We start from the raw sequence: 12699 nt of genomic DNA on the forward strand, positions 1-12699 counted from the left end.
GGAGGCATTCTGGTTTTATTGGTCCACACTTCAGCGAAATCGGCTTAACTTAAATCTCGTTGGACAGAAGGTATTTTTCTATGCCGTGACATCTGCAAATTGTTTTAATGGGCAAAAAAAAAAAAAATAATATTTCCATATTACATTTTTAAAAAAGAAAAACAAAAGAAAGAAAGTAGACCCTGACGTCCGCGCTCGCTTAAATGGGCAGGAGCACTACTGCCATCAAATGGTGAAAACACTGCACTACAGCTCATGTTCCGCAGCTATTTACGCCATAGCCGCCTCCAGCAGATGTACAATATTCAAGATAGTAACTTCGCACATGATTTAATATTATTGAGTAAACAGGCTCACATTTTGTCAGCATGACTGGGGCACAGACACGTACACAGTTTAACGTCAACAAAAAGGCCTCACTGCTTTATTAAAAGACGATTTGTTTCACTTCAGTGGCATTTATAGATAAAAATGTGTGGATTTCAGCAACATCTAGACCACAATACAATCTATAGCAGAGGCAATTGACATATATGTTCTGTGGTGGGGTAGGGTCTGAAGACCTCCCAACCTGGCTTGGGGCTGTATGTGTATTCGGGCAAAAGAAAGTCTTTCAGGCGGTCTGGTAGTGGCAGCTCCTCCACACTGTCTTCCAGGGGCCAGGGCTGCAGGTGGCGGCGTATGAAAGCTCTACAGAGGCAGGTCAAAGCTGGAAGACTTGCTGCTTTATCCACCTCTCGCCTGTGGAAGTCCAGCAGAGCTTGAGTGTGGGGGTACTGCCACTGCAGAGGCAGGTCCAACCCGGGCAGCGGGGGCCGTGTGAGGCAGGTCACCCATGGCCAAGTCCAGCAGGAACTCCGCCTGCTCCACGAGCTACGAGGCCTGGTTCCCATCGGTGCACTCGTGGAGAGCGGACATGAGCCCGTAGGGAAGCAGCCTGTAACCAGACCAGCAGGTGGCGCCATGGTCTGTGCGGACAAAGGAGGCGCCGCTCTGGAGGACAAGCACAGCCAGAGGGAAGGACGGGTCAAAGTGCTCCGAGCTGGTGCGCGGGAGGGAGGGAGGACTTTCTCTCCATGTTCCGATGGCAGCTAGGGCTGACGCCGTGTCCCAGCAGCGCCCGGGCGACTCTCACACAAAACTGGACGATCTGGGCAGCTTCCTCTCGGCCCTCATCCAGAGCCTCCTCAACCGGGAGGACACGGCCGACTCCCCGTCTCTAGTTGTACACCAGACATCGGCACCTGCATGGAACTAAATGTCACATTCTCATCGAACAGGTTGTTTCTTTCTGGGGGGGGAGGGGGGAGCTTTTCTGGGCACATACCCCACACGTCTCAAATCATAACATGTTTATTTATCTCTATGGACTTGACCACAGCAATACAGACTTGACCACAGCATTATTAACTATGAAAATAAAGTTTGACCATACTTTCATGCCAACCCCTAATTAGTCAGTGGCCCTCTGAACTGATCCACAAGCCTATTAAGACACTGAGGACAAGCCAAGTAAAGTAAGAACCCGAGTGTGAAGGCAAGCCACCTAGTTATGAATTTTTATGAGAGCGCGAGATTGTCGAGACTCTAATGTTGTGCGGGCGACGAGACATTGCCCGGGTCCCAAAATAGCACTCCGAAGTCGGACATATTCCCGCTCTGAGTTTGGATCCAAAGTCACCTGCCTCGTGTCAGGATCACAGGATCTGGATCATTTGCCTCATTTTTGACCCGCTTCAAAAACCGGTGCATCTTTTTGATATCATAGTTAGATTGTTAAAATAAAATGCATACAGGTGGTAAAGTGTGAAAGCTGATAAGTTAAGATCAGTTATTCTAAGGTAAGGGAGGAATGGCAGGGATGGAAGTCACTGAAATCAGAGTCAAAGCATTAAATTTGCTGCCATAGTCAGGTGAACCAGCTTATGAAAACAAGAAAGGCGAAAACGGGTCAAATGCATGGTTCTGGTATGCCACATGACTAGGGCAGACTCTTCTATGCAGCAGAGTACAGAAACAAACAACAAAACACCACATGGATTTGACTGGTTGGACTCAGGTCACATGGCTACTCGGTAACAGACATCTACAGGATCGAAGACCACAAATTAAATTGGTGTGTATTGGAATTGGGGAAAAAAAAAAAATCAGAAATAGAAATGTCCACTGTCTTAAAGCTTTTTGAAAATCTCGGTCACATGAAGAAAAAAAAAATAATAATAATAATGTGTGCGTGTGTAATTGGTCCACTTCTACTTGGAGCTTGAATGAAGCCAAAGTATTTAATTTGCCCAAATTGCTGCCTGAGACAATCAGGCAACGTGAAGATGAAAGAGTGTGTTACAGACCTACAGACAGTACCTCGCTCAAGGAGAACCTTGATGTTCTCCACATTGTCCACAGCGAGTGGACTGAGCGAGAGGGCGTGGATCAACGGCCCTACCCCTTTTTGAGACAACAAAAAAGCAACTTCGAAAATAAATAAATCACTTCCATGTCCTTCGGCCATCAAGTTAACGGATAAGCGTACCAATTAAAGTTTTTGCATTGACGTCAGCGCTGAAGTCCAGCAGCATGTTCAGGCAGGACAGCCGGGAGAAGCCCTCAGAAGTTATGACATGGGACGGCTGTGGCTACCAAAGAGGACACCGCTGGCGCAAAGGGACAGGAATGCAGAATCGTCTGAGGTGAATCACATGTGCAATACTCACCTGGTCCCTGTTTTCGACGTCAGCTCCATGTTGCAAAAGCAGCCTGACCATGCAGGGCCAATTTCTCGCCACTGCGATATGGATTGGAGTGTAACACGTCAATGGATCTGTGTGTTGGGGGGCGGAAACACAATAAACTAAAATAAAGCTGTTAATTGACCTGAACAGTATCTATGATTTGACAAAATGTACAAAAAAAAAGGAAACCCCCCCCCGGCATTAACTCCCATATTATTTTTTCCCCCCATTCAGCTCAGGCCAAATGCATGAAATGGCGACCAGGTCCATAGATGAGGAGTGACGGACCAGAGCGACTTTTTTAGAATGGAGATGCATAAACAAATCTTATGTATTTGAAGTATTTGATTTTATTTTCTTTTTTTTTTTTAAAGCTAATGGTCTGCAGCTAAATGCACCAAACCTCACCAGAACTAGTATATGTAAATGTAACTGGCAGGATAAACTGATTCTGTTATATTATTATTATTATTATTATTATTATTATTATTATTAAGGGTCCAGCCCATCCGGGGCAGTCCAGACATGCTGTGGTCCAAGTTTGATGAACATCGGACTAAACACCGATCAGCCACATTAAAAACCACTGACAGGTGAAGGTGCCACTTTGACAAGGGCCAAATTGTGATGGCTAGAAGAATGGATCAGAGCATCTCCGAAACGGCAGGTCTTGTGAGGTGTTCCTGGTATGCAGTGGTTAGTAACTACCAAAAGTGGTCCAAGGTGTCCTTCCTTGGACCACTTTGGTCAGTACTAACCACTGCATGAACCAGTGACAGGGTCATGGGCATACAGAAGAGCTCCTGTAGCACAAATTGCTGAAAAAGTTAATGCTGCTATGATAGAAAGGTGTCATAACACACAGTGCATCACAGCTTGCTGCATATGGAGCTATGTAGCTGCAGGCCGGTCAGTGTGTCCATGCTGACCCTTGTCCACCGCCGAAAGCGCCTACAATAAGCACATGAGCGTCAGAACTGGACCATGGAGCAATGGAAGAAGGTGGCCTGGTCTGATGACTCACATTTTCTTATACATTATGTGGATGACTGGGTGCGTGTGCGTTGTTTACCTGGGGAAGAAATGGCACCAAGATGCACTATGGGAAGAAGGCAAGCCGGCAGAGGCACTGTGATGCTCTGGGCAATGTTCTGCTGGGAAACCTTGGGTCCTGGCATTCATGTGGATGTTACTTTGACACGTACAACCTACCTGAACATTGTTGCAGACCAGGTACACCCCTTCATGGCAACGGTATTCCCTGATGGCAGTGGCAGAGGCAGAGTTCAAGGTGTTGACCTCCAAATTCCCAAGATCTCCATTCGAGTAAGCATCAGTGGGATGTGCTGGAACAACAAGCCCGATCCATGGGGGCCCCACCTCACAACTTACAGGACTTAAAGGATCTGCTGCTCACGTCTTGGTGCCAGATACAACAGGACACCTTCAGAGGTCTTGTGGAGTCCATGCCTCCACGGGTCAGAGCTGTTTTAGCGGCACGAGGGGGCTCTACACAATATTAGGCCGGTGGTTTTAATGTCGTGGCTGATTGGTGTATCTGCAGGAGTTCTAAATGAGTGTAAGGAACCGGAAGTAGCAGAATCGAGGCTCCAGAATTAATGGGAGCGCCATCATATATGTGCAGGGCATGACTCTGAAGAGGCTTTCACATAGGATGTGGTGTGCGCTGTGCTCTGAACTCCATTGTTGTGCGCCAGGCCACAGCGTGGTGCACCATGCAAAAGTTGTGTGTTGACAAAAGGAGTGTGCTCTGCTGCGACTAACCTGGACTCCATGCATCGCTGCTTGCAATTAAATTTATTATTTCAAAAAGCAAACCGCAGCGATTGCTCCTGTATTATGAATGAAAGCAGCTTAATGCAGCTAAAAAACAGGGACAGACTTTACAGCACCAAGGAGCATATGACACAGTAAGGAGGAAGAGGATCTCTTTCCCTATGATTCCATGCAGTTTTTTTCTTTGGTTTTTACTTTCTGGAAGGTTACTTAAAATGTAAACATGTCATTAAAAATGTAAGCTCTGACAGATGGCTTGTCTGCTAAATAAATGTATGTATCCATGGCACTTAATCTATATATTTTAATAAATATCATGGAGTGTAAATTAAGGCTTTGCTTGTGTTTTGCTCCAATAGGCTATTCCAGTCTATTGAAGTTGCTCAGACATCGATCAGATATTCATGACATTCGTGCACAATGATCCGAACAACACATATATATGGCATAGCAGAGCCATCAAACATACCCTTAATTAATTCCATGAAAGACACGTCTCGTGTTAATCTCTGCAACATCCAAAACTGTCTGTAGCAAGATGTCTGTAGCGAGGTGGAACTGACCTGGGAAAGAACACACCCCGCTCATTCCGGTTGCTAATCTGCCTTTACTTTATAAAATAGGATTCCCCTCCAGCTATGCGGGGCTCTGTGTGGTCAGTATTTTAATACAGTACCTAGATACACCGACACTTCCACAGTCATCATCACATCGAAATACGTTCACACAGGCCCAACTAAAGAGAGATGGATTTGGACCTGCATTCTCTCCTTCACCCGTGTTTCTACCTTTTGAGTAAACAAACAAAAAGGTGGATGGAGCAGACTTGAAGACTTGGGGAAAGAAGCCCCTTAGAGACAGCCCACTTCCACCACCAGAGGGCACCAGAGATGAGTCCGGCTCAGACCTCGGGTGAACATTTCCACCAACTTTATTTTGGTGCAAAGTACGAATATGTAAGGTTCAATATGCTACCAACCAAGTGCTGTGCCAGTCAACTCAAGTACATAATGTTTATGATTTGTTTTAAATGTAATAAGACAAGTAATTTTGTTCACTTTTAAGAGTTATATTTAATGTCAGGTAATTATTGCACATCAGCAAAACTATCTTCAGTTCCTATTTATACTTCGCTGTTTATTTCAGAAGTTGTTGTATAGGACTGTATATTTCATTTTTGGACATGACCTTTAATCTTTCGGGTGTTTTTCATTTTCACGATTTTCTTTTGTTTTTCTGTTATATCTGTTGTGCATGTTTAGAGGACATTGGCAGCTTTTTTCTTTTCCCAAATGGTGTACAGTTAACACTTACATCTATCCCATATTTTCCAAATGTTACATAGATTGCCATTTCCTTTTTTCATATTTGTTATTGTATTGCTTTCGTGTTATTATTTTGCCTATTGTGTTGATGTGAGCTGCCGGTAAATCGCAATTTCCCTTTGAGGATGAATAAAGTACCGATCCATCCAACGTTATGAAATCAATTCATTTTTGTTGATGAACAGCCAAATGTCACTGGATACTATTGCAACAACTGTATACTTTGTAAGAAGGTTTTGGATTTCTCCCCCTAACTGACAGAACCCTGTCTTTCCAGCACTGGCAGATTAGAGAGTCGTCTTGCCTTGCCTTCAAAGTTAACGTCAGGCGCGTATTGCATCACCGATGGCATCCCTAAACACGGCCGACGGCTGTGACTCGCACTCCCTGTCCGGCAGCTCCACTAGGGAGCGACACAGGCCGTGGTAGTCTTCGTCGCTGCTTCTGGGAACAAGAGCAGAGAGCATGACTGATGAACTGGCACAGCAGCGGCGAGAAAGAGCATGAAGGCCCCACCGCCACCAGTGCCAGATTCAGTGGTAAATAAAACACCCTTATTTAGCACATTTGCCCTCCAACCTTGGAGCCAAGAGTAGAGAAAGTTCTAACCTGCACCGAATAATAATAATAATAATAAGAAGAAGAATAATAAGAATAATAAGAAGAAGAATCATTCAAAACAGCATTCTTTTATCTATTGATCTAGTAAACATACCTCTCCCCCTGAGAAGTCTCTCCTTCCTCTAAGCCCACGACATCGAGAATAGCCATGGCCAATGACTGATATTCATGGGTATTGCGTTGAATGCCATGGAGAAAAGGCAAGGCGCTTCGCAATAAAAAAAAAAACCCCACAAAGCAGGGTCCACTCCGGGGCCCACACTGCTTCACTCCAGGATCCGTGCGTCCCTTCCATGTCACAAAACTCAAGAATCAAAAAGCGAACTCTCCCACACGCCAATCAACAATTTAAACGCACTTACAAGCTCATCGTCAAGATGTGGAAATACATTGAAACACATACACAGTATGAGTACCACATTATTTGTTTGTGGAAAGATAAATATATCTGTGTTTGTGTTTGTGTTTTTAATTTTAAGGGTTTGTTTTTTTTTGCATTTCAAAACCTAAACACAGATTTGTGGATTGTTATATTCATTCATCCATTTCCATTTGTATTTATTTGGTTATATACAGCTGTTGGCAGTGGCACCGAATTCCTTTCCATTACAACGGTCACGCAAAAACGGTATTCGACCAAACTATTTAGTGTAATATTTGCTTTTTGCCAATGTCGCCGAGCCCTAACACACAGCTTTAGTCAGGAATAGGTGGAGGATCAACGACCAAGACTGTTGCGCAGCCAGATCGTTTAACGACGCTAACGCCGGCGAAACGTCACCTACCGCGTCACAGGAAGTTCACCCCTCGAAACTGTCCGGCCTTGTTTGTATTCCCCGACAAACGTCTACCGCGACAAATATGTAACCCTGGAAGTGTCACCATGATTAATACGATTATAAATTAATAATTGCACAATTTAATAACTGTGGAAATATAAAGAGGAATAAAAAGGATGAACAAAAGAATAAATAAATGAATACGTGTGGATTTAGAAAGAGGAACAAAAAACAGTTGGAAAATACATACCAAAAAAAGTTAGCTACGTCTGGAAATGGATATAGCAATAATCAATTGGTGTGAATGTGAATTTATTACCGCTTTACTTTCATCACATTTTTTTTTTTTTTTTGTATTCATTTTTATATTCATTTTCACATTTATTTGATCATCAATTTCCAAAGATATGCTTTTATCTATTTCCATATGCCTCTTTTAGTCATTTTTTTTTTTTCAATGTGTTTATCTCCATGTACATTTCTTTATTTACTTCCTCCAGGAAGTCGGGAGGTTTCCCAGCTCCCAGTTGCCTTGAACGCAGCATGGCTTCGTGGCAGAATTTGAACAAGAGCTCAGACGTGAACTCAAGACAAGCGTTGGGAGTTAAAAAAAAAATGAACTCTTGCTCAGTTCTTGGCCAAATATCCCCCAAAACAAACGTGTTGATTGACATTTTGTGCTTGTCAGAAAAAGCAGAAATAAACAGATGTATACGAAAGAAATGAACACGTACATGTAAAAATATACATAGAAATCAATAAATAAAAATGTATATAGAAGTAAATAAATATATGCATATGGAAATAGATAAGGCAATATATTTGGAAATAAATTGAACCAAATAAATGTGAAAATAGATAAATAATAAAAATTAATTAAAGAAAATACACGTGGAAAAAATAAAGCACTAACAAATTCTGATTCACCCCAATATATATTGCTATATTAATTTCCAGATTTATCAATCTTTTTCTGTATATATTCTCAGGTTATTCCACTCTATATTTCCACATTTATTTATTTTATTTATTTATCATGGTGGCACTTTCAGGATTCCATAGTATGGAGTGGGGGATGGAGGCATGTGGGTTCTGGATGACTGCCAACTGTTGAAAATGGCTCCTGTGTTTGTTGTTGTGTGTGTTCCATCAGGGTGTCCTGTAAGGGGTTGTCTGTTGACGCGGGGTGTCTAGCGCTCACAGTACGCAAGTCGCTGACTCGAAGACTTCCGAAAGACGAAAGCTTGGGCTTCTTTGGAGGATGTCACAAAGAGCCCCACTCCCGAAACTAATTACGTCGCCTGAACATTCTCCTACTTCGGGTAAATTTCAAGTTCAAGACATGAGTTGTCACAGTTACAACAGTTTTTCCCCATTAATTTCTGCTCCAAATGTACACCGGTATTGATCAAACTTGAGCAAAAGACGTCTGAAATGTCCCGGTTCTAACGAGACCTCAACCATGTCTGTGCGTACTGCAGTTGGCGTGTTCCAGATCCTTTTGGCATGAAAAACGCCAAAAAGAATTGAATTAAAAATAATAAAAAATCGGAGTAAAAGCAAGCCAATATTGTTTGTAATTAATCATTGCAATTGTAATTATTCAGTTGCAACGGACGTTATTTATATTCATTCTGGATTCAGGATAAAGGAAATAATCAAGTGAATAAATAAAGGAAACTTCCCATTATTTGCATATAATCTCTACTAATGGGGATGCACTGCTTCTTGATTGAACACATCTGCGTGATTTTTCTCACATGTAAAACTAGTGCCCCGTAAGTCTGTCGCGGTAATCCTAGTCTTTCTGGACAGTCATCTGCCACACATTGCAATGGCTATGACCCAGCCAGCTGGACTAGCCGTAGGCGCCGGCAACCTTTACTATCAAAGGAGCCAGTTTTGGGGCAAAAGAATGGGAAAAAAATAAACAACATTTTAGGATGCAGTCAAGTGCAAAGGAGAGGCAGCGCACTGAAGAGACGCCTCAGGTGATATGGCTGGAAGCCCCCGCTGGCAGGAGCAGCGGCCGAGCTTTCGTTTGCGCTGCCGCGATCCCGCGTCCACGCCCAGCGTTTTTTTTTTACAGTTGAAGAACGTGGGAACCAGTTTAGGCCTAAAACAGTGATAAATGACAATTAAAATGTTGAAAAATTACCGTTATCCATTTCCATATATTTTTTTGTCAACCATAGGGAGCCACTGGGGAGGGGCTAAAGAGCCGCATGCGGCTCGGGAGCTGCATGTTGCCGACCCCTGGTCTGGGGCGACTGAATATCCAGATGCTGGGCGACATTGACATATTTTTTTATCAGTTGTCCTATTTATTTACATACATGTGGCATTGTAAGCATCAAATCATATTGTTCTTGATTGTATCCACATTATTATTATTATTATCATCATCATAATTATTATGATTATTATTTTGTATTTTTATTTTTTACGGACAAAGTAAATTACAAACACACGTTATACACCGATCAGCCACTACATTAAAACCATTGACAGGTGACGTGAATAACATCGATCATCTCGCAGCGTAAGGATCTGGGCGACTTTGACAAGGGCCAAATTGTGATGGCTATATGACTGGGTCAGAGCATCTCGAAGACGACAGGTCTTGTGGGGTGTTCCCGGTATGCAGTGGTTAATACCTACCAAAGTGGTCCAAGAAAGGACAACCGGTGAACAGGCGACAGGGTCATGGGAGCCCAAGGCTCAATGGTACACATTGGGAGCAAAATCTAGCCCATCCCACAGAAGAGCTACTGTAGCACAAATTGCTGAAAAAGTTGATGCTGCTATGATAGAAAGGTGTCATAACACACAGTGCATCACAGTTTGATGCGTATTGGGGCTGCGTAGCCACAGACTGGTCAGAGTGTCCATATTGACCCTTGTCTACTGCCGAAAGTGCCTACAATGTGCATGTGAGCGTCAGAACTGGACCATCGAGCAATGGAAGAAGGTGGCCTGGTCTGATAAATCGTGTTTTCTTCTACATCATGTGGATGGCTGGGTTTAGGGTCCGATCGGATCGAGCATCTGTGGGATGTGCTGGAACAACAAGCCCCGATCCATGGGTGCTTCACCTCACAACTTCCAGGACTTAAAGGATCTGCTGCAAACGTCTTGGTGTCAGATACCACAGGACACCTTCAGAGGTCTTGTGGAGTCCATGCCTCCACGGGTCAGAGCTGTTTTGGCGGCATGAGGGGGATCTACACGATATTAGTGCTTATTAGTGGTGGTTCTAATGTAATGATTGATCGGTGTATGTGTTTAATAATTGCAGCAAATTGTGAAAAGAGGACAAGGCCATAACCAATAAGTGTTTCTTGATCATTTTAGATCCTTGAGGGAAAAAGAAAACAGGGCTTTTGAACAACTTTAGTTTTCTATTGTTGTTTTTTATGCAATATGACTATATCACAGTTAAAGAAACGAAAATAGAAAAGTGAAGACGTTTTCCTTCTTAGGTTTCAAAATATACTCTGCCTGTAGGGGGCACCAGTGTTCCATGGGTCTTGGCACCTTTATATTGAATGGGCGTCCACCTTCCAATGAGATGTCTCCTACCAAAAAACAATTATTACCCTCATCTCCAAACTTTTTTAATAGGTTATATATTCACATCCTCACTAACCGCTTCGCAAGTTATTGTTTTTTTGAAAGAATGACAGGTTGGTCCAAAATCTTTTAATATGGATGATGTCTCCTGCCATTTCCCAGCCATACTCAATTTAGTCTCTGCTTTTGAGGCATGTGCTCATGAATAATAAAATGCCCCACTCTATTTATTTCAAATCACCAAGTGATTAGTCCTTTAGTTTTTGTTCCCTCGCCTGTCGAAGTGCTCTAATGAAGCAGATGATCCTATTATCCATCTCCAAGTGGATTCCTACTTCATGCCATCATGCGGTCACAGGGGCAAACGGTTTTGTTGTCGGAAAGATGGTGTGACACATGCAGCACCTGACCGTGGGGAAACAAAATGTAATTCAACTGTTGGGCCTTGAGCTCCAAAGTTTGTTAACGTCCACATCCACAGCATCTCCGAGCCACTTCCATACAACAGTAGCGCCCGAACCTCATGGGGAGTCAACCAACCTCACCAAAGTGATTCCAAATTCTTTGGTTCTGATTCTGATGTGGCGGGAGCGTGGGCTTCAGATTGAATGGTGAAATCGACCAGTTGTCCTTTTCCTTGCAGGAGCCACGGCACTTTTAAAATGTGCAAAGTCGGATGTTTTATTATGTGGGTCGACGGATTTCACATTCGTAATGTAGGCGCTCTCCGTGCGTGATTAACATTCTGCGTCTTCAGATCTCTCTCGCAGTGCAATGAAGACATCGACGGCACGACTTTGCCAAAGAAGAAATCTTCCCTCGCGCTGTTTGTCTCTTTCCTCCCATCTAATTCCGAATGGGATTGGAGGGGGGTGAACGGAGAAGATAGCTGCAGCTCAATTTCTATTTCTATTTCCCGCCTTACGATTAAATTGGCCCTTTATTAAATTTTGGCACCATCTATCAATATAGAGACTGCTATCGAAATGACTTTGTTGGCCACAAATCGCTGGCGATGGATCGAGCCTCTGCTCAAACGAGGCCATCATTTATTGGCCTCACATTTACTGCAGAGCTGAAAGGAAGCGTGGACACAATGGGACTTTTTATTTGTTCCCCGGCTGATAGATGTGACAACCGCACTCAACTCCTGGTCAGGAGATTACCACAAGTAAAACAGGAATCTATTAAACATTTAGCCCCGCTCAAAGCCTTTTGGATTCCGGCCATTTTTTTTTTTTTTATCAGAGTAGCTGCCAAGAGGTCCCACAACCACATAGTATTCCAGCCGCATGTAAAGCTGTGTAACTCTCCTGGAAGGCGAAACGTTAAGGAAAAGTGAAGAACCATGGCAACAAAGATCTTCAAGGATGTCATAAAAGTGGAGGACAATCCACGCAGAGCAAAAAGCTGCAGACCATCAGGTGAAAAAAAGGGGACTGAGTCCCACTGGCGAGGTGAAGGCTGAGTTGGGGAGGCAATAATGGACTGCCCGAGCATTTCGGTGGAGTTTCCACGAGTTAGACACTGGGAGGTGGAATTATCAGACCGGTGGGTCTGGAGCCGAATATCCTTTTGTGCTGGCGTTATATTGAAGAGAAGAGATTGCAGGTTAAAATTATCAGCCCTTTTTAAAGGTCAGGCAAAGTTAAGCGCACCTAAAGTAGGCCGCGGTGTATTCTGGCTGATAAAAAAAAAAAAAAAAGTGTCTACGTGAGAGAAGAGGGAATGAGGAGAGTTCACCTTGTCCCATTTGCGCTATCGTGATTGCTGAACTGTCAGTCAAAAAGGGGACGCCTGCAACTTCCCAGCCAGCGCTTCCTCAGAGCTATAGTGAGACAAAATGGAAGCATAATTGGCACCATTATGTTGATG

General features: G+C 43.4%; 1 protein-coding gene across 1 annotated transcript; it reads right to left on the reverse strand.

Moving 5' to 3' along the window:
- Positions 1–509: 509 nt before the first annotated feature.
- asb6 (ankyrin repeat and SOCS box containing 6) lies at positions 510–2762 on the reverse strand (the record flags this gene model as incomplete). Its single annotated transcript, XM_080004282.1, has 5 exons — positions 510–834; positions 878–1097; positions 2362–2445; positions 2531–2633; positions 2712–2762. 5 exons carry the CDS (start codon positions 2760–2762, stop codon positions 510–512), a joined length of 783 nt encoding a protein of 260 aa, XP_079860408.1.
- Positions 2763–12699: the final 9937 nt, after the last annotated feature.

The sequence above is a fragment of the Zeus faber genome (genome assembly GCF_960531495.2).
Source record: "Zeus faber genome assembly, chromosome: 7".
Classification (NCBI taxonomy): Eukaryota; Metazoa; Chordata; class Actinopteri; order Zeiformes; family Zeidae; genus Zeus; species Zeus faber.